General features: G+C 49.5%; 1 protein-coding gene and 1 pseudogene across 1 annotated transcript in view; both read right to left on the reverse strand.

The window, feature by feature from the left end:
• Positions 1-21,438, reverse strand: part of ANKRD33B (ankyrin repeat domain 33B) — an 81,491-nt gene that overhangs the window by 4,995 nt on the left and 55,058 nt on the right. Inside the window, exons 3-4 of the mRNA XM_040630545.1 lie at positions 13,464-13,604; positions 3,907-4,742 (exon numbers count right to left, since the gene is read on the reverse strand). Of these exons, the coding sequence (XP_040486479.1) occupies positions 3,910-4,742; positions 13,464-13,604 (974 nt within the window). The 3' untranslated portion in view covers positions 3,907-3,909. The remainder of the gene's footprint in view (positions 1-3,906; positions 4,743-13,463; positions 13,605-21,438) is intronic.
• On the reverse strand, positions 18,269-18,369 carry LOC121102803 (annotated as a pseudogene).

The following is a 21,438-nucleotide window of genomic DNA, read 5'->3' on the forward strand; positions in this document are numbered from 1 at the left end:
TCATCCCATAAAAGCCTGTGACCAGAAGCTTTACAGGGGTTGATGACGGCTCTCCAGAGCCCGGGGCGTCCGTGCGTGGTGCGAGAATGGGAAACCAGCGAGCAGGGACCTCCAGGCGAACCGGGAGTAGAGGAACAGCTGACTTACATCAGGCCTGGAACTCCTCGCGCAGAGCAATGCGGGCAATCCGGAAAAGGCGGTCTGCTCTCTGACTGTCGTGGGAACTGAGGCTGCAAGAGACAAACCGAGCCCACTTCTTAGTCCTGGCTCCTTCACTGAGCTCTCGGGAAGGCCTGGCTTCATGACTTGGTTCCCGGATTCTTCCCTAAGGATGACAGGCTTTGCATCCGTTTCCGGACTGGGGGCTGGCCCCGCCTCGCGGGATTCCGTTTCTCGCACAACCGCCTGGCCCCCACTCATGCTGGACCCCCAGGGCCCCGCTCACACGCTGCAGGAAGTGGGCGGAGCCGGTCTGCACGGGCCTCCTCCACGCACAAGCCCCGTGTTCCCGCCGACTCCACGAATCTTGCCGTCCTTCTCCGCAGAACGAGCCTGGGGTCCCGGGAGGGCCCGAAGCTGAGACAAGCAACTGCGATTCCTGACCTTCACGTCGCTGAGGGACCCACTGCTGCCAGGAGCCTGCCGGGAGGGGCCTCAGAGAGGGTAAGGAAGGTCCATGATGCTCCGGGCTGTGTTTCTCTAGGGTGGCCAAAGACACGGAGAGTTGATGCCCTGAAGGCTGAGGTCATTCCAGACGAACCTCTCCCAGCTTTTCCCTCCTCCTTCCCAGAGGGGAGCCCGGCGCCGGGCTGACTACGAACACTGGAGTCACATAAGCCAGGACAAGAAACTGTCATTGTCACTCCGCGCACCCTGGTATCAGACGGGGTGGGGGGAGCAGTTCTAGAGGTAAAACGGGTGAATAGCCATCTGTGTTATCACAGCCACCGCTACTTAACATACAGGCTGAATTTTCTTAACTACAAGGGTTCCCATCCACAAGAGGTAACTGAGAGGGGCTGAGGTGACCTCGTGGTCCACCCCAGAGCCGTTTCAGCTGCCGAGGTCCCGGGTCTCCAATAACCAGAAAATCTCAACCGAGGGAGACGGCGGACCTCTCCCTGGAAGACAGCAGCATTGACATCGTCTTGGAAATATTTCTTCTGTCTAGTGTAATCATAATTCACTCAAACATTTTAATGTAAGTATTAAAATATACTTCATCTTTTCTTCTAACTACATTTATATATAAATCCCTGAGAAGGTACCTGTCAACTTAAAATTCACTATTTACAGTTAATAAACATCAGGGGTGCAAGCAGATCCCGGCTCCCCCACTCCCTCCGTACAGCAGAGTGGGGCTGTCATCTGTCAGAGGAGCAAACTAGGTCTCCTCCCTTAAATGGGCATAAGGGGGGCTGGGCGGCTCAGTCGGTTGAGCATCCGATTCTTGGTTTCGGCTCAGGTCATGATCTCATGGGTTGTGGGACTGAGCCCCACCAGCCGGTGGGCTCCTTGCTCAGCGGGGAGTCTGCTTGAAAGATTCTCTCCTGTCCCTCCTCTTCTCTCTCTCTCTCAAAATACATAAATAAATCTTAAAAAAAATAATGCATGGGGCCTGTGCCGAAATCCTAAACCATTTGCCAGAAGCTGGGAAATCTGTCCTTCCTTCACTGGGTCGGTGGAGGTCACCACAAATCTACAGGGACACCACACTGCCCCGCATGGTCACCTTGCCCTTCTGCCCTTTTTAGACCTCAGAGTGGTAGTGCCAGCGAGGATCGGGACAGTTAGCCAAAGCTGCAGAAGAAAACAGGCAAAGGAAGAAGAGGCAAGCAAGGAAGAGAGACAGCAAAGGGGAAGGCAGGGTGGCGTCACAGCGGAGGGGACACGCGGAGAGCAAGAGGCGGCCACTGCCCCTCGTGGCCCCTGCCCCTGACCAACGCTGGAAGGTGGCAAAAGGTGACCCCTCAGTGAGAAAATGCAGCCAGCCATTCAAAGCAATGAAAATACATAAACCAGACAACGAGCTCAAAGATGCTGGATCAGACCAGCAGGGAGACTAGGGGTGTTTCTCTTCATCTTGGGGACCAGCCCTTGTCTCATCTAGGGGAACTGGGCCAACCTCAACTCTTGGACACTAGGGTGATCTGCAGCCACCCAGCATCAGTGATGCTAAAAGCGGGTCCAGACCTCCAGGCTATTCTGGAAAGAGGGCGGAGCTCCCTAAAATCTGACTTTAAGAGCTGCATTATCATCACACACACCCATCAGGCTGGCTCTGCCCAATACCGTGTTGACAGAGGCTTCTGGAGAGGTGAGTGTGAGAGCCCGGATAGCTCAATGCCTCAGGGTGCCAAGTGGGAGGGATGAGGGAGAGGCCAGTGCCATCCCTGCCCACATCGTGAGACAGGCGCTCATCACGACACACCCAAGGAGCACGACTGGACATGCGAATCCAGGGTTATAAGAAAGGGCTTCCAAATCGGTCCCTACTATTTTAAATCTATGCTTCCAAGTACGATAATTTTTAAATAAAGTGCTGTCAGTAGTGCATATGTGACAGATACTCTGCAACCCAGAGGGCCAGAGATTCATTAAAATGTCGCAGTGCTTCGGCAATAAAAAAGTATGGACAGAAACTCCCACTGAAAGCTCAGGGCCCGGGGCAAATCACAGACATGCTCTGCCCAAGTCCCCGCATTTTGGAAATTCTACAAAGTCCGCATGAGGATAAACGGAACGTCATGGGCAGTCGTCAAAGGAAAAATAAAAGTGATTCCACACCAGGGACTCTTTGGAATTGAATCTGAAGGAGGGAGCCGCCCAGCCCACTCCAGGAGAATTTGCCTAAAACAAGTTTGTTTAATATTCAGTTCTAATCCCTGTTCCTCTAGCCCCCTCCCCCTTTCCAGCACTTTCTATCACCCTGGTGCCTTATTCTTTTACATCTTTTTTACATTTTAAGGATATCTGAAGTCAATTTATCTAAGAGCACAGAGGACTTAATTTTGTATTTCTAGTAAAAATTTATTACATTTGCTCCCATTTCATTAAATAATAGATTTTTCTCATATCTATTTTTGAATACGTTAAAGGCTCTGCATCCAGTTTAAAGTCCCTTGCTTAAAATATTTAGTTCTAGCAGTAAATACATGCTTCTCTGTGCGCGGTTTCTTACTTTAGCAACAGGTTTCTCTTCATTATTATTACCGTCTAACTAAGAGAGCTTTAAAATAAGATACAAGGAAATCTGATTCCCGTTTCACATCATCATTTTGCTGGAAAAGGAAATGCCGCCATCAAATAGAAACAAATATTCGGCATCACTTAATCAAATCAAGAAGAACATACAATGTTCATGCATGCCTAAAATGAGAAGGAAAGACAATCAGTAGGAAGGGGGAGACTTCCACAAATTCTGTATGAAATCATTGAGATATCACCAATAATTATTGCCAGAAACAGTATGTTAAACAAAGGATCTTGGGGCAAATGTATTAAAACCGTCTTAAATACAAACAGCCCCACCACCAGTAAAATGCTGCAAATTTGATCATGATTAAAAATACAAAATTATTCAGACCCTTTGATTAACTGGTCTTAGAAATTTCTCAAGTGAGGTTCTAAAGGTAGGCTTTGCGGCAAATTTGCCCATAGGTGTACTGATCGCTAGGGGAACTGGTTTTAGGCTAATCGACTTGTGCCCGACCCAATTCACTCAAGGGTGCAGCCTGAACAAACACGGAGCGCGTTCTGGGGCCGTTCCAGCCTGCCTGCTGGGGATGCGCGGGGATGTGCAGCACTGCGGGAGGGGCGGGGGCAGTAGGGAGGCGCATTCGCATCCTTCGCTGAGCGGACCCCCGCTGCCTCCTCCCCCACCGCACACGCTTCCAGGCAGCTGACCCGTCACGTCCTTTTCCTCCAGGACGGCGCCCGCTTTTCCTTCTGCGCCGCTGCCGCCCGCTGCTTCTCCGCCTCTTCCGCCTTCCTCTTTTCCTCCTTGGCCTCCTTGTACCGCCACTTCGGGAGCTGCAGGTGGGCGCTGTCCTTGGTGCTGCCCTTGGCGGCCGCCCGCTCGGGCTGGAAGGTGGGCGCAGGCGCCTTGCTGACGCGCACCCTGGGGATGACCACGCCGGGCCGCACGCTGCTTCTTCTCAGCAGCTGCAGGGGCAGGAGGCTGGCCCTCCGCGGGGCACCTGGCAGCTGCGGAGACGGGAGGCTGGCTCTCGGGGCCCCCTCCCTTGAGACCCCCACGGCCTGGGAGGTCCGGAATGGCTGCTCAGAGCCCTCTATCTTGCCATTCTCCTGGGCGTGCGTGTCCCGGTTCTCCCGAGCCTCCAGGATTTCCTGAACGGCCAGCCGCCTTTTCCCCACACAGGGGGGGTTCTCGGGGCACACGGTCTGGCAGACGATGGCCACGGCAGGGCTGTAGAGGCTCGTGGTCATCCTGACCATGTGGTCCAGGACGCCCCCATCCTCCAGGCCCTGGCGTGAGCGGGAGGTCAGCGTGGACCGCACAAGCTCGGCGAACCTCTGCAAGCAGTTTTTGGAGCCCGAGGGCTTCAGAATGGCCTCCGGAGGCAGCGGCAGTTCTGGTTTGTATTTTTCCCCAAACTGGTCCGGGCAGGGTCGCTCCAGCAGCCTCTGGATGAGGCGGACAGCCTCCAACCGTCCTGTGTAAGCCGCCCACTCCTGGGCTGACATCCCACGGCGGGGGTCCCTGGCATGGACATCTGCTCCTGAAAAAAACGCAAACACAAACAGTCATGGGCCAATGTGACAAGAACCTTCCCAGCCAATGGCAGGAAAGGAAAGAGTGAAATGGATCAGAGGCAAAACTTCCCAAACCTAGTGTCAGACCCCCCGGAGCTGTGCCACCTGGATAAACCTGCATCTGACTCTGAACTACTGTGTGTACTATTATCACCACACAACCCACCTTTAAGTGCTCCATTTAATGGCTTACCTTTCCTAAATACAACCACCTGAACTCTGTACCTACATCATGGGATTCTTAAAGAAATAAGATTTCATGGCTTTCCAGCAATGGAGAGATGACTAGACAGCAAAGGTGCTCCGCGAACACTGCAATGGTGTTACTAGAATGTTCTAGAATACTAAAAGGAATAATCACTTGCAAAGCATTTGGTGTCCCATTTACTTATCATCTCACATTTTCCTCACGGATCTCTTGTGAGGAATATGAGGGTCCCTATTTTCCAGGAAATGTGTGGTCCTTCACTTCTTGTCCTGAGTGGTTAGTAGGTCCTGGGTCTACCCTCTTTACCAGACCGTGGGCTTCTCCAGGAGAGAGCCCACATCTTACTCGTTTTTGTTTCCTCAACCCTTTTCATCCTGGCTGGTAGGAGGCGTACATTGAACAAAGGTTTGTTACAGAACAAATGGGAGGCACAGTGGCCAAAGGACCTACCTGAGGCCTTGAAGGTTAACAGAGAAGGTCTCAGCCCTGTTCACTTCCCGCCAGCCCAGAGGGAGGGCTGAGCTTCCTCTCGGACAGTTGTCTGTGTCAACATGGCCAGACTATAGTACCCAGGGATTTAAACAAACACCAGTCTCGGTGCGCTGTGAAGGTATTTTGTAGGTGCAGTTAGCATGCGCAATCAGTTGGCGGGGTCAGGGAGATTACCCTCAATAATGCAGGTGGGCCTCATCCAATCAGTCGAAGGCCTTAAGAACAAAAGCTAAAGTTTTCAGGAGAAAAAAGAATTCAGCCTCAAGACTGTAGCATTAACTCCTGTCCTAAGGTTCCAGCCCGATGGCCTGCCCCCACTAATTTTGGGCTCTCCAACCCCCAAAATCACAAGATCCAATTCTTTAAAAGAAATTTTTAATGTATATCTCTTAGTGGTTCTATGTCTCTAGAGAACCTGACTCCTACATCCTCAGGCTCCCTTACACTAGTCACTTCCTTAATAAATCTCCCCCATACCACCCACTGCCCCCTCCTAATACTGCAAATTTAAACTTCAAGTCAACTTGATGAACTGTTCATAAATTTCAGCGTGGTACTATAAGAGAAATTAATAAGGAATTGCTGTTCAATTAATCTTGGTCCAATCTCAGCCCCATACACAGTTAAAAATCATTCAGGATTTCAGGTCCCATTAGTCATACTTTCACTGGCAAAGCAATGCAGAGAACTAGGGCAATTATCTAGTCTGTGAGCTCCCCAGGGACCAGGACTGGCAGAGGCTCCTGCATTTATATCCCACGCAGACCCAGGTGTCTGACACGTGGCAGCGGCTGAACGGAGCTGCTGAACGGAGGCGAGGAGGGCTCAGCGGCCTCCCTGCCCCGGAACCCCTCCAGTGGCCCCCGGCCCGGGCAGGCCCAGCTCACCTGACATCGCCTCATAATGTTCTTCATTCTGGGGCACATTTAAAAAATAGGCATATTAGAAGAGTGCTAATTATTTGGAACTGGAAATCGGGATGGAACTCATTAGCCAGAGTACAATTTATAAACTGACAAAAATGAAAAGGGGGCAGTAAAAATGTCACCGCAAAAAATAGATGACACATTAAACCTTAATTAATTGCATGTCACTTAAAAAGGTACAAACTGCAAAATTAAAATCTTAATGAACACGGCTTGAGAGAGACATTTTTCAAAAGCTAATGGAAAACTAAAGGAACAGCTGTCCAACGTGCAGCACACTCCTTCCTGTGCCTTCCTCGTGCCTTTTCAAGATCTGGGAAACTACACACATTCTGAAGAACAAGGCCACGCTGACGGGAATGCGCCTAAGGATGTGAGTCATGCTATAATCTGGGGATCCACTTCCTTCAGCAATCAGTCAGGGCAGTATTAGCGGCCTGGACGGCGTGATTAGATCATGGAAGGCCAGACCAATGATTAGCACTCTACACAGAAACCTTTCAGAGAACACAGAGAACTCTGACAGGCCAGTGTTTGCAACTTCTGCCCATGACCTACTGGCACCCTCACTCCCTACCCAAGGTTGCTTTGCCCAGAGTTCCCGCCACACAGACAAAAGTTGGGCTCCTGCCCATGCATCCGTTTGCCGCCATGTTGAATGCTGTGAGCTGTCAACACAAAGTCCTCTATTTAACTCAAGGCAGCAACATACTCAGTTCCAGGCAATGAATCACGACTGGTGTAAACCAGGGTTTTGCCACCTCGGGACTACTGATGTTTTGGGCCAGATCTCTATGTGGTGTGGGGGCTCTCCTGTGCACTAAGACTCCTAACAGCAGCCCCCACCCCTACCCAGTAGATGTCAGTAGCATTCCACAGTTGTGGCAGCCCAAAATGTCCCCAGACACTACCACATGTTCCCTGGGGGGCCAACACCCACCCCCAGTTGAGAATTACTGGTCTAACCCAGTAACGGCAATCCTGTTCCCCTTTATCTTAGCCTCCCTTACAGCTGGTCAATGAGCCCCAAAGAGAAGGCTTCTGCTCTGATGAAAGGACTATGTGGTTGATGCTGCTGTTTCCTGTCTCAAGCCTAGAGTTCTGGTGACCAAGTTGCAGTGGGGGGGGAGGGCTGGGGGGGTCCTGGGGGGGACAGCAAAAGGAAGCTTGTTCTGTGATGTCCTCATGGAGTTCCGAGCGAGCTCTGCACTGTGACTGCCTACCTCAAGACTTCTAGATGTTTGTTTTCTTCACCCAATGTCAAGTCAGGATGTCTGTGACGGGAGCAGAAAGCATTCTAAACAGGCGCTAAAGGAAAACAAGCTACCTTCCATCATTCATCCGCAGAAGATTTCCCCGAGAATCGGGGCCAGGTCATGGGACTAGCAGTAGGCAGGCAGAGCCCAGGGTGCGTCCCCTCCTTTCCTGTTTCTCTGCCAGCTCCCCACGTTATCTACCCTTCTAAGCCCAGCTGTGGTGCCCCTCCCACCAAGAGGCCTTTCTGGTCACACGGGACCCCTGCGGACCAGTTCCTGCAGGTCTCCGCCTGTACCATCCTGGCCTGTGCCTTGGCTACTTGGGGTATAATCGAGACGATAAATCAGGATGCATGTTCTCAGGAAAGAGACCTGATCTGGGGGGTGGGAAGGATGAACACCTGCTTCCAGCCTGCCCTACCCCTGAAGGCATTTCCGAGCTATCTTTCGGAGGGTCTCAGCAGAGCTGATGCCTGGTTGCCCAATGGTCCCCCCTGCCTATCCTTCACGTGGCTTCCTGGCTCACCTTCCAGAAAAACTAGTTGCCCCCAAGTCCTTGTCACAACGTTTGCGTTTGTGCCAAGCGAAATGCCCAAGCTAAGACACTGCCCTTCGCGACATGGAACGCCTGACTTCTAGCCCTTTCTCTGCATAATCATTTGAGACTATTCCAACTTGGCAAATTCTCAGGTCACAGGAAATCCATATTTTCCCTATAAACAGAAGAAACCTCTGTAGTGATATCTTATCACTTGGCTTTCCAGAAGCATACAGTCGGGGCTTGCCTGAGACAAGAATGACAACAGGCCCAACAATGGGAGTGGCTCTCCCTCATTAAACAAGCCTCCTACCCCTCCCGGAGGTCTGCTTTGTGGCCCGGGACAGGGTGAGCATCTTGTCTGCCTGTGTCTGCTTCCCAGTGCCGCAGCGATCACACCACACTTCAGGGATAAAGCCGGCTCCCTTAAGTGAGTCTGGAGCCTCCCAACCTCCACTGAGCTCTGCTTCTCTTCAGAGAAAATCACATCCTCGTTATGGCTTCTCAGAGCCACTTATTTAAATAGACCTGTCACTTCTGGGCATTAATATTCCATTGAATTAACAAGAACCCACAGCCCCACTTGCGATCCTTATCAGCAGAGCTGACATTATTCCTTGGGAAGCCAAAAACCAAAGAGCCAATAAATCAGCTTTTCAGAACCTGGTTACATTTTTATGAAAATCCAAAGTTTTGATAATTCTAACGTCATTTCGTTCTGCCCAACAAGGTAAGGTAAGATAAGCTGATATGTGTCTGTATGTTATGAACTAGTGGAAATTCTAAACAGTTTAGGGGGGCATCCAATTCAATGATCCATCATTTCAAAGAGGAAATGGTTCCTATTGAATATAATGAAGTTGCAACTCGGAAATTCAACTCAGGCACAGAAATACTCTCAGGTCCAGAAGGAAGCTTGTGCCTGAAAAAATGAGGACGAGCTACACATCTCTACCCCAACCATTCGCACATAATGTGCCTGTGCCTTTCGCTTTTGAAATGATCACAGGATGGCCATTCTGTGGTTAGTTCTCAAGGAACCTTCCCCAGCCACACACAGATGCACTCTGTTGAAATGCCAAACCGAAGAAATACTCAGGCCTTAGTATCTAAAGGCTTTAGTTTTTCTAAATATTGATATATTAAATGTAAATAACAAGACTTAAAAATAAATGTGCAAATTTTTTTTTAAAAGAGTGATGAGCTTTTCCCTTTTTTTTTTTTTAAAGATTTTATTTATTTATTCGACAGAGATAGAGACAGCCAGCGAGAGAGGGAACACAAGCAGGGGGAGTGGGAGAGGAAGAAGCAGGCTCACAGCGGAGGAGCCTGATGTGGGGCTCGATCCCATAACGCCAGGATCACGCCCTGAGCAGAAGGCAGACGCTTAACTGCTGTGCCACCCAGGCGCCCCTAAATGTGCAAATTTTTAAAATATCCCAACAGGTATCCTTATTGCTATCCACCCAAGCCAGGAGGGACTTCAGTCACACAGGATTTTTTTTTTCCTTTAAGACATACACACACATCTACTGTAAAAGGAAAATGCAAGGAAGAGTCAGCTACCTTAGAAATAGCAGAAAATTTAAATCTCTAGAAGTTAAACAACCAAAATCTTGGAGGGCAGCTCAAAAACTCCCCAAAAAAGGTGTCAGATCTTTAAGAGGAATATAGAAAAAGCTGGAAGGGGGAGTGCATATAAGAGGAAAAAGATTTTCTTTTCATTTTTTTTATCCTTTCCCAATTAGTCACATCAGTGGTTCTCAACAGGAGGGGATTTTATCCCCCACTGGCACCTCACGGGACATTTGGTAATGTCTGGAGACATTTTTGGTTGTCACGACTGGGAGGGCTGCAGTCACCTAGCGGGGAGAGCCCAGGGACTGCTCAACATCCCACAATTCCCAGGACAGCCCCCCACCAAGAATTACTTGGCACCAGATGTCAACGGTGCCGAGATTCAGAAATCCCGAGCTACTGGGGCGCCTGGGTGGCACAGCGGTTAAGCGTCTGCCTTCTGCTCAGGGCGTGATCCCGGCGTTATGGGATCGAGCCCCACATCAGGCTCCTCTGCTATGAGCCTGCTTCTTCCTCTCCCACTCCCCCTGCTTGTGTTCCCTCTCTCTCTGGCTGTCTCTATCTCTGTCAAATAAATAAATAAAATCTTTAAAAAAAAAAAAGAAAAGAAAAGAAATCCCGAGCTACAGGTGTATCACCCTCAGCGGGAAAGTTGAAGTGTTTCATCACGAGGATATTTGTCAGGGGGAAAAAACTATACCATTGCTTTTCATTCATGTAACAAATAATTACCAAGCACACAAATTCACCAATAATAATAATGACAACCGGCACTGACCAAAGGCCTCCTGCGTGCCAGGTGTGCTCCCAAGCGCTGCCCACATGGGAGTTCCTTCAGTCCCCACCGAGCCCTCACACAGCAGCCCCTGGCAGTCACCTCACTTCACAGAAGAGGAAACTGAGGCTCTGAGCATTAGGTGACTGGCCCCGGTATAGAGGGGAGAGACGAAAGGGGCTGGACTCTGAACCCAGGGGTCCTGGCTTCCAAGTTAGTTCCATTGACCATTCTGCTCTGACAATGAACAGTTCAAGGATGGATGCGCTAGAGGTCTGCACGCGTGTGGACTGTTCTAGACTCTGATGCGCCAGGGATCGGGAGGAGGGAACAGGAAAGGGAGAGTAGTATATAAAACCTAACGCCAAATTCATTATCCATACCTGAGGGGGAAGAAGCAATGCTGGCACTGGGCGCACTGCCCTGACCCAGGCCTATCTCTCAAGAGACCCCCGACTATGCTTCGGCCATCCTGCAAATGCTTAGCAAATGCCTCCACCCAACCCAGGAAAGAAGCAGAATGACAGCAAACGTGTGCATTTTCCAGAGTGAGGGGAAGGCAACCTACCTAAAAACAAAAGGGTTTGTCATGCAAATGAACTCATCAGGGAAAATGCAGTGATGTGATGGACACCATAAATTCTTGGTTAAAACAGTAAATTTGGGGGCACCTGGTTAGTGTCTGGCTTCGGCTCAAGTCAAGATCCCGGGGTCCTGGGATCAAGCCCGGGTCGGGCTCCCTGCTCAGTGGGGAGTCTGCTTCTGCCTCTCCCTCTGCCACTTCCCCTGCTTGTGCTCTCTGTCTCTCAAATAAATAAATAAAATCTTTTAAAAAAAAAGTAAATTACTAGAAAAAGAAAAACGAGAGGAAGGTAAACTGTAAGAGAGACTTAACCATAGGGAACAATATGAGCGCTGATGGAGGGAGGTGGGCAGGGGATGGGCTAGCTGGGGGATGGGCATCAAGGAGGGCACTTGTGATGAGCGCTGGGTGTTGTATGGAAGTGATGAATCACTAAATTCTACTCCCGAGACTAATATTACACTACATGTTAACTACCTAGAATTTAAATAAAAACTTGAAACATTAAAAATCAATTGCTCGATCAATCGTGGGTGGGGGGGAGTAAATTACTAAAAATCCACATTCAATTACAGCTAGCTCCAGAAGTAGTAAAAGCAGATGAAGCTTCCCCCAAACACAAAAGCATCATAAACACTGTTTAATTAGGGGGAATCACCTCTTGTTGCTACAGGACAGGCAAGGCCTAAACTCGGTTGAAACTGTTATCTTGCCTTTTAAAAATGAAACTGTCAGAGTCAAAAGCACAATCAGTGGGATCACATCTAATTGTGCTCTTTTTTATTTCCATGAACGTTTTCATCTTTGAAGCCTGTCATCACTTACTGAATTTATTTTTCTTCCAGCACCCCCTAAAACACTCAGATTAAAGTGGGAGAAAAGAAATCCAAGCAAGGGTGAATCCTAGAACCCCAGTGTAATCACAAGGAAAATGCCAGACAGGCTGGGGACACTGGATAAGGGCCAGTATGGAGGCTGTCAGGTCATGAACCAGGAGGCGAGACTGAGAAACTGTCCCTGGCCACAGGACACTGGGGACACAGGACAATTACATGTGGGAGCCTGGATGGGATCCTGGAACGGCAAGGGGACAGTGATGGATGCAGAGGTGAGATCCGAATAAAGTCTAGAGTTCGGTTAATAGTAATGTGCCAGCTCTGGCCACTCCGTATGATGGTAACAGGCAGGAGACCAGCGAGGGTCGTGGAGGACTCCCTGTACTATTGCTGTCACTTTCCACACATCTAAATTATTCCAAAATGAAATTTCACTTTACAAAAAGCAGCAGCAAGTTGTCCAAAGAGAACTACAAGCCGAGGCTGACGCCCAGCAGGACGCTGCTGTGCCCTCCGAGAACCGCAGCGGGAGGGCAAACGCCACCTCTCTGGGAACTCGCGGGGCCACGCGGGATGGGCTGAGCCCAGTGCCAAGAACAAAAACAAAATGAACCAAATAACGAAATGAAGCCATGGGGGCAGCAGCGTCTCACACTGACTGAAGCATTAGATGCTAACTCTGCACATGACCCTTTGTGTGTACATTACACACATTTCCCCGTTTAATTCTCCAAGTAACCCGACGAGGCTGTGTCCAGATGATCACGGACTGCATGCTAGAGGGAGGAGAGGCGCGGGGGCTGACTGAATGTAGCCCGGCCGTTCCTTAAATCTGCACAGCCCTGGGGAGCTTACAAAGCAGGGTCGTGTTTCGTGCTGGGGGGTGGAAGGAAGTCACCACTCCCATGGCACAGATGGGGAATGGGAGGCTCAGAGAAGGAAGTGCTCCCTCCAACATGACCAGGTCATAAAGGGCAAGGCGGGGGTGCCTTCTGATCCAAAGCTCCCACCTAAGAACTTTCCATTCGGCGACATGTCACTGACGAAGGAAACCATATCATCAGCATGTGACTCCAAACACCAGCAAGTGGGGATCTAGGATGGCTGCCAGGCTCACCCCACCATCCCTGTGCCCACCCTCAGGGGGACAGGCTTGCACTCAGAGCCAAGGCCAGAACACACATTTCTAAAGAAGAACAAATATGGGCAGGAGGGACCTATGGCTGAGGGAAGAGCTTACAGGGAGCAAGGACAGGTTTCCTACAGGGGGACCAGCACCATAACCTCCCACCCCACCCCAAAGGGTCTGCTTTCCTTTTCGTCTGTTGCAGCTCAGTTGATGACAGCCACACCCCTCAAAGAAACGATTATTCGTTGCACCCACTAGGCTTCGTCTCTACGGAACCGATTAATCTCAGTACACGTTCTCCAAAGGAGCAAGACCGGCAATTCCCGAGACCCTTGGGACCGCCCCCCAGGACAGGCGGAGACAAACCTGCTAGCATCAGGGCTCGGATGCACTCCGTTCGGCCCTGCATGGCGGCTTTCATCAGGGCCGTGAACCCAAACACGTTCCTCCTTTCAAGGTCAAGGCCAGGAAAATAGTTTAGCAAGTAGTTGGTGATGGTGGCATGCCCTGCAAAGAGAATCACACGTTTATGGAGCTCATTCTACCAAGAGTGTGCATGCCCGGAAGCCTTCCCAGAGCAAGAAAGTCACAGGGTCGGCCTCCAGGACCAGCCCATTGTGCAGGTGGGTAGGGCTGCCCCTCAGACACAAGAAATAATTCTCAGGGCGTCCAGGAAACAGCAAGACACGGGGCGCCATCCCAGTTCATTCCGGTTCTCTGCAGCCCACCCACCGTGGAGCTCAGCTGTCTGGTGAGGAGGGACGCGGGGAGCCAGCACGCAGTGGGGGTGGCATGTGGAAACTGAGCTGAGCTAGCCTCCCCCGGCACTCGCTGATCAGGGGGAAGGTTCTGGATGCTGGCAGCTCCCCGCAGGAGACACCAACGCAAACAGATGCAAAACTCAAAATGAACCTCGGAGCCATTTCTCAGTGCTCCCTAGGAGAAGGTCATCATCACAGCAAGGGCTATGCCAATTCATGCTGTCACCCGCTGTTACCACTCAGATGTGTCTGTCTGTCCGTCTCTCTGTCACTCTCACACACACACACACACACACACACACGAGCAGGAGGCAGGGAACGTGGGAAATGTTGCTACCCAGACCCACCAGGCACCTGCACCCCCAGGCCCTTCTCTGAGGAGCCATCCCCAACCTCTCCCCCGCTGACCTTGGCTGACAGGCCCAGAGAGTGCAAGCAGTCGCAGGAGACCCTCTCCTGGGCCCCGGTGGAGGGGCTGGGTGCCCAGTCTCCTTCTTTACACGCTGGGAGCCAGCCCTCTTGAAATCCCCCCGCTCTTCCCAGTGCACACATGTTCGTGGGGAACCCCCACTGTCAGGCTGCAGGCATGGGACACTCCAGTGCTCTCTGCCATTAACTGGGTATCGTCTCCTCCCTCCCTCCCCCCGGGGGAGTCCTCTGCGCCATGGAGATGCTAGAGCCATGAGTCCCTTCCCCAGCTGACTCCAGGGCAGTCAGCGCATGAGATCTGGGATGTGGCCAAGGAGGCGAGGCCTTATGGCTGCCCGCTGTCAACAAAAATTGGGGTGCGGATTCTTCTAGAACCATTGTTGCCCGCTTACCATGGACCTCAGCCCATCTCCTGAACTCATGGCAAAAATTAAAAGGTACCATGAAGCTTTCCGCGAGAGAAACACTGACTACCATGACCTTGCCGGAAACAAGCTGCCAACAGTGGGTGCGGCCCGCGAGCGCCCTGACTCACGGGTTCCAACCAGCAGCCGGTGCTTTTGACTCATTTACTCGCTCGGCCCTCCACTGTCATCAAAGGTGCCGGGGTGGGGATGATGCTAGCTGTCAGGTGCCCGGAGCAGCCTAATTGCTCTTAACTGAGGCGGGGAGGAGGGTCCTTTGATCTCAGTTAGGTTAGTCCCCCAGCTAACGCTTGGCAGCACCTGTCGGTCAGTTTGAGAGGGAACGAACTGCAATTTGTTTAGAGCCATTTCTTTTAAAACGTGAAAGCGTGTCTGTCGTAATTTGCAGCAGGATGTCCTTTGCACCGTTATATCCTGAACACTTTGAACAGGTGTGGAGAGGAAATACTCAAAATCCACAAAGCAAACAGCCCATTATACAGAACTGTTCTGCTTATTACGTTGAGCTCTGAAAAACCAACATGTGGCCAACTTGTTCTGACTATAGGCGCGAGCTTTCAAGGATCCATGAAATACACCCCGCCTCCCCACTGGCTTCTCAGGACAGCAGAGTAATAGCTCTTATCACACAGACGGCCTCGCTCAATGAAATCAGGGGTAGACAAGATGCTTCTACGTATATACAGATATTAACCCCTCTTCTGTTAAAAACAAGACAACAGGTCCAAAATGGAGTCGCTTATGCTAAGCCCCCAGTCACCAAACCAAGACTTAATTACAGTCTTGGTTCTCCCAGAGATGGAACCTTAAACCAATCAATCTGGAATTGTCTGATCAGCACTAGTGATCCTGATGTGCCCGACAGAGGAAAGGGACCTTGCAGTAGCCCGCCTACTTTTTGGCCCTGTATGGCTTCCTTATTCTTCCTCCCTCCCATCCTCCTGCCTTCCCCTTCCTTCCTCCTCTGACTATAAAAACCTCTTACTTTGTACAACTCCTTGGAGTACCTTTCTATCTGTTAGATGGGATGCTGCCCGATTTCAATCAACCTTTGCTCAAACTCAACACTTTTAATTTGCCACAGTTTCTCTTTTAACACTTCTTTAAAACCATGACAATCAACCAAGAAGAGCTTTCCTTTTCTTTAGTAAGATAGATAGATAGATACATAGATGATAGATAGATAGATGATAGATAGATAGATAGATAGATAGATAGATAGAGTAGATAAACAGACAGGCTAACACACGCAAACTTCCTTACATAACAGAACCAGAACATGCATCATATTGAAATCTAGTTTGAGCCCAGTCCAACCTTCTGAGATAGGATTTGGTTCCTAAAGTCCTCTGACAAAGCCCTTTCAAAGGGCGGGTTCACCAGGGACCCCTCAAAGCGCCCCCCATGAGCCTGCCTAAGGGAAGAGCACAAGTGACCCAGGGGTTAAGTGAATTCTACATGAATAAGCTTCAGTGGCATGATTAAATGCCAGTGTAGACAGAGAACTTAGGACTTAGAAGAGGTGACTGTGAGGACACCCAAGTTCAAGTCCCAGCCTGCCACTGAAAATCTGCGTAGCCCTGGGAAGATGAGTCAACTTCACTGAGTCTGTTTCTAATTCTGGAAAATGTGAGATAATATCAACATCACCATTGTGAAACTTACGGAAGACAGGGTGTGTCTTGCAGAGAAGTGCCTTGCAGAGAAATTCTAAATAATTCATGCAGGTACCACACTCTCAAGGAAGTGGAATGTAACAACCCACTCCTTAATTCGGGGGCTGTGCACTGTGGTTTCCTTCCAAAGAGGGACTATGGCCAGCAGGGAGGGGACAGTGGAGACACCTGACAAACAGGATCTCAACCACGTGACCAAGGTGAACATCAGTAGTGATGAGTCGTGTCAACGGCTATACTGACAAAGATTCTTTGCTTGACCAAACTTTAGTCACGCTCCTGAATCTTCCAGGCCCATCTGTGTACTTCCTTGGAAAATCTAGTTTTAGCAAGAACACTGCTCAGTTTGACCAGCACCTCACCCTCCATATCTGATCACAGTTCTCATCCTCTACACCCCCCGGGGGATGACTGATCACCCTGGCCTGCCTTCAGCAAGAACCCCATAAGCCAAGTGTACCCACAACTCCCCTTACCTCTCTGAGTCATTTTCCACCCGCTGACTCCCACCCTGCTCCTTGGCTATAAATTCCCACTTGCCCGTGCCGTATTCAGAGTTGAGCCAACATCTCTCCCCCACTGCAAAATCCCATTGTGGTGGTCCCCCCATCCCAGTGGTCCTGAACGAAGTCTGACTTACCATCTTTAGCAGCGTCACTGCATTTTTGTTAACAGTACCCTTGAAAGATGTGATGGGAATGGAACTCTGCTCCATGGTCCTCCCCGCCTCCTCCGACTTATAACTCTAGTCTAATTATGAGCAAACATGAGGCACACCCAAATTGAGGCACATTCCACAAGCTCCCTGACCAGTACTCCCCTCACTGTCAAGGTCATAAAAGCAAAGAAAGTGTGAGAAACTGTCACAGCCAAGAGGAGCCTGACATGACAGCTAAATGTAATACAGGCCCCCACATGGGATCCTGGAACAGAAGAAGGGCATTAGAGAAAAGCTGAGGAAGTCTGAGTAAAGAATGGACTTCAATGAACAATAATAAAGCTTCGATCCTGGTTCATTCATTGTGTCAAATGTATCCTGCTACTGTAAGATCCCAACAACAGGGGACACCGGGTGCGGGCATGAGACTCTCTGTACCCTCTCTGCAGCATTTCTGTGAGTCTAACTATTCTAAAATCAAAGTGTTTATTTAAAAGGGGGGATCTATGGGGTGCCTGGGTGGTTCAGTCCGGTAAGTGTCTGCCTTCGGCTCAGATCATGATCCCAAGGTCCTAGGATCGAGCCCTGCGTTGGCTCCCTGCTCATTGGGGAGTCTGCTTCTTCCTCTCCCTCTGCTCCTTTGCCTCCACTTGTGCTCACTCTCTCTCTCTCTCTCAAATAAGTAAAGAAAATCCTTTTTAAAAATAAAATTAAAAAAATTTAAAAGTAAAAAAAAGGGGGGGCGATCTAGCATGGGGCCACTCGACAAGAATACAAGGTAGGGACAATGATTCTGGGTGGGCAGCTGGGTGCAGATCCTCTCCTCACTGCGCCCAAGCCTTCCTCAGTGCTGGGCATGCAATGAACCCCAGGAAGGAAGGCAGGCGGGTGGAGAGGTGTGGTAGACATTGAGGGCTCCTAAAGAAGTGAATGGACAGGACTTGGTGATTGTTTGGCTGGGCCAGTAGCAGAAACTAAAAAGCCCAAGATGACTTCTGGTATCCCCCGACCGCCAAGTTTCCGGCTCCACTATGGTTGGCCAAAGGCATGTTCTCTGAGTGACTATATGAGGGTGGGAATCCATGATACCCATGGTGCCCATGGATGGATAAGCTTGTCTGGTGCCTCCACACGGCCCACCCATGCTTCTGTTTCCCAGATGACTATCCCCCAAGCCCCATGCGGAAAATTTTTAACTTTCCCATTGCTTTTTTTCCCCTTTTTTTAAATACGGAACTTCATGAATCTGCGTGTTATCCTTGCACAGAGGCCATGCTAATCTCTGTATTGTCCCAATCTTAGTGGATGACTGCCGAAGCCAGCGCAAACTTTCCCGCTCTTACATCACCTATCTCATGGCCAATCCCACGCTCGGGAGGTGACGCACCTTCTACCTCAGAGGGAACAGAAACCACGAGAAGGGAACCCCCTCAACTTTCCCTCAGCACCCCACAAACTTCCCCACATCCACAAGTAGCCTCTCTCCCCCTTCCCTCCTTAGGAAAAAAGAAGGGTGACTCTTCTATTTTAAAGATGCCAATCTCTCCTCCCCTTCCAGTGCTTTAAAAACACTCTCCGCCCACTTCCGTAGAATACTTGTGCTACCGATGACCTCCTCGTTCTCTTCGACCTCTCCCTCCTTGCAAATCCATCCCCATCAGACTGCAGTGATGGCCCAATTTTTCACCTTGCCCTTTGTCACGCTGGCCCATGGGACAGTTAAAGGCAGGATGCAAGCAGAAGCTTGAAATGCACTTGCTTGGCTAGACCTCATAAGAAGTGTGAGAGGGAGTCTAGCTATCTTCACGAGAAGAACATGCCCAGGCTAGCCTGATGTTCCCAGGAATAGGACGAGAAGTGTGTAGAACAGCACACCCTAGAACAGGGGCCAGCTCACTCACACATATGTGAGCAAAAGCAGTCTGGATTATCCGATCCCCAGACCATTCAGTGATGCATGAACAATAAATATACTTTAAACTAGAGTTTGGCGTTGCTTGTTATGCAGCAATACCTAACTGGATATGCATGTGCAAGGGTCTCCCATCTTAAAAAAATAATTATGTATAATTAGGCTGCTCTAACAAGCTACATAGGCCGGGGGGCTTAACCAACAATATTTATTTCTCACAGTTCTAGAGGCTGGGGAGTCCAAGATCAAGATGCCAGCAGATCCAGGGTCTGGTGAGATCTGCTTCCTGACTCACAGGCTGCTGTTCTTGCTGTGTCCCCATGTGGCAGAAGGGGGGAGGGAACTTCCTGGAGTCTCTCTTTTGTAAGAGCACTAATTCTGTTCGTGAGGGCTCCACCATCACGACCTAATCACCTTCCAAAAGCCCACATCCTAATACCATTATCTTGAGGGTCAGGATTTAACACATGTTCCTTTTGGAAGGAACATGAATATCCAGTCCACTGCAATGACAACAATAATCATGTGGACCTTGTCTCCCACTCTAGCCCCAACCCTCAGTCATCCAACTTCTCAGTTCAACTTCCAGAGTCATTCACTCTCACTTTGGCTACTTACACTCCCCAAATCCTCCTGAAACTCCCTTCCGTCTGCCCCCAATGACCATACTATAAGAAAACCCAAAAGCTATGCGTCAGTCTTCCTCTAATTTGACCTCTCCAGTGTTTACCCCTTGTCTGTTCCATCCTTTTTGAAACACTCTCTTTTCATGGATATCCTGATAGTTCACCATTCTGATTTTCCTCCTATCTCTCTGGCCACTTCTTCTCAATTTCCTTTATGGGTTTCTCTGTTCTCTCCTTCCTGAAATGCTGCTGTGCCCCAGACGCATGACTGACCCTCCTCTTACCCATACACTCTTCCTTGGTGACCTATCCACTCTCCTGGATCCAGTTATCACCCTAGAACTCTTTAGCTCTGTCTCTTTTCCTGACTCTCTTATCTAAATATCTGTCTAATGAATATTTCACCTTGAGTGTCCCACGAACAAATCAAACCCAATACATATTTCTTCTAAACCTGCTCCTCTCTCTCACGTTTCTTATTCAGTGATGAACACCACAAATGGCATAGGTGTCCATGCCAGAAATCTAGGCTTCGTCTTCAGCCCTCCCTCTTTTTCCCACTCTAACCATCATGCAATTCTACCAACCCCCATCTCTTAAATGTCTTGCAAGTCTCTCCTTGTTTCTCCATCCCCATATCTACTCCCTGATCTGGGCCACCACACCCCCACCGGGCTACAGCTCCTCTCCTAACTGTCCTCTCTGGTCCCATATCTGCCCTCCCATCACTTCTCCACAATACCAACATGATAACTCCAAGAAAAAATGCTTCTGACTAAGATAACTACTACTTAAAACATTTAATAGTTTCTACTTCTTAGATGAAGTCCCAACTCTTTAACAAGCTAGTTCCTTTTTTTTTTTTTTTTTTAAGATTTTGTTTATTTATTTCACAGAGAGGCAGCAAGACAGGGAACACAAGCAGGGGGAGCGTGAGAGGGAGAAGCAGGCTTCCCGCCAAGCAGGGAGCCCAATGTGGGGCTCGATCCCAGAACGCTGGGATCATGACCTGAGCCGAAGGCAGATGCTTAATGATTGAGCCACTCAGGCGCCCCAAGCTAGCTCCTTTTAATCTGGCCCTACTCCCTGAAAGGTAGAAGATGACACCCCAAAATATGCTACTTTGATACAAGATTATTTTGAACTGGAGACAGACGCAAGAAAAGCTCCCTGCCCTCCCCCCATTTGCCTAAAAGCAAGACATAAATCTCCAAGGAGTACTTCCTTCCCTCTGTACCAGAAAGGACAGAAGTTAATCACTAAAGCAACTGCAGATCTTATCAGCCTGGAGATGGCACCAGAGAAATCTACATAACAAACCTTCCAGTCTTTATCTACCATTAGTTAACCTTCCCACAGAATGCCATCTCTGGAAGCCTAAAACTACTTTCGTCTGTCCTGTCATTTCTCCCCATATTTGTTCTTTGTTGAAGGTCCCCATATAAGCTGGAGTTCTAAGTCACTTCTTTGAGTTACTAACTTTTCCCTGGGTATCTCCCGTGTATAGATGAAGTATACACCTCTATAAACTTGTTTTTCTTTTGTTGCCTAGCTATTCAATGAGCCATCTCTTCCAATGGAAGCTCTTCCCTGGTCCCCCAAGCCTGGATTAAGCACCTGAACCATGATATTCCAGGTCCACATTTCCATGTGGCTGTGGATTCCCACCACCACTACAATGCTTATGACCATGCTTGTACATCCAAAACTTCCAACTGACTGAAAACTCAATAAATACATATTTGGTAAATGATAAGATTCAAGGATTACTATTCCCTGGGGGGAAAATCATTTATCAAAAGGGTTGTTAATTATCAAGCTATCACCCACATTACCTAAGAATTACATGGACAT

This window comes from Ursus maritimus, unplaced genomic scaffold (genome assembly GCF_017311325.1).
Source record: "Ursus maritimus isolate PB19 unplaced genomic scaffold, ASM1731132v1 scaffold_15, whole genome shotgun sequence".
NCBI classification, from domain to species: Eukaryota; Metazoa; Chordata; class Mammalia; order Carnivora; family Ursidae; genus Ursus; species Ursus maritimus.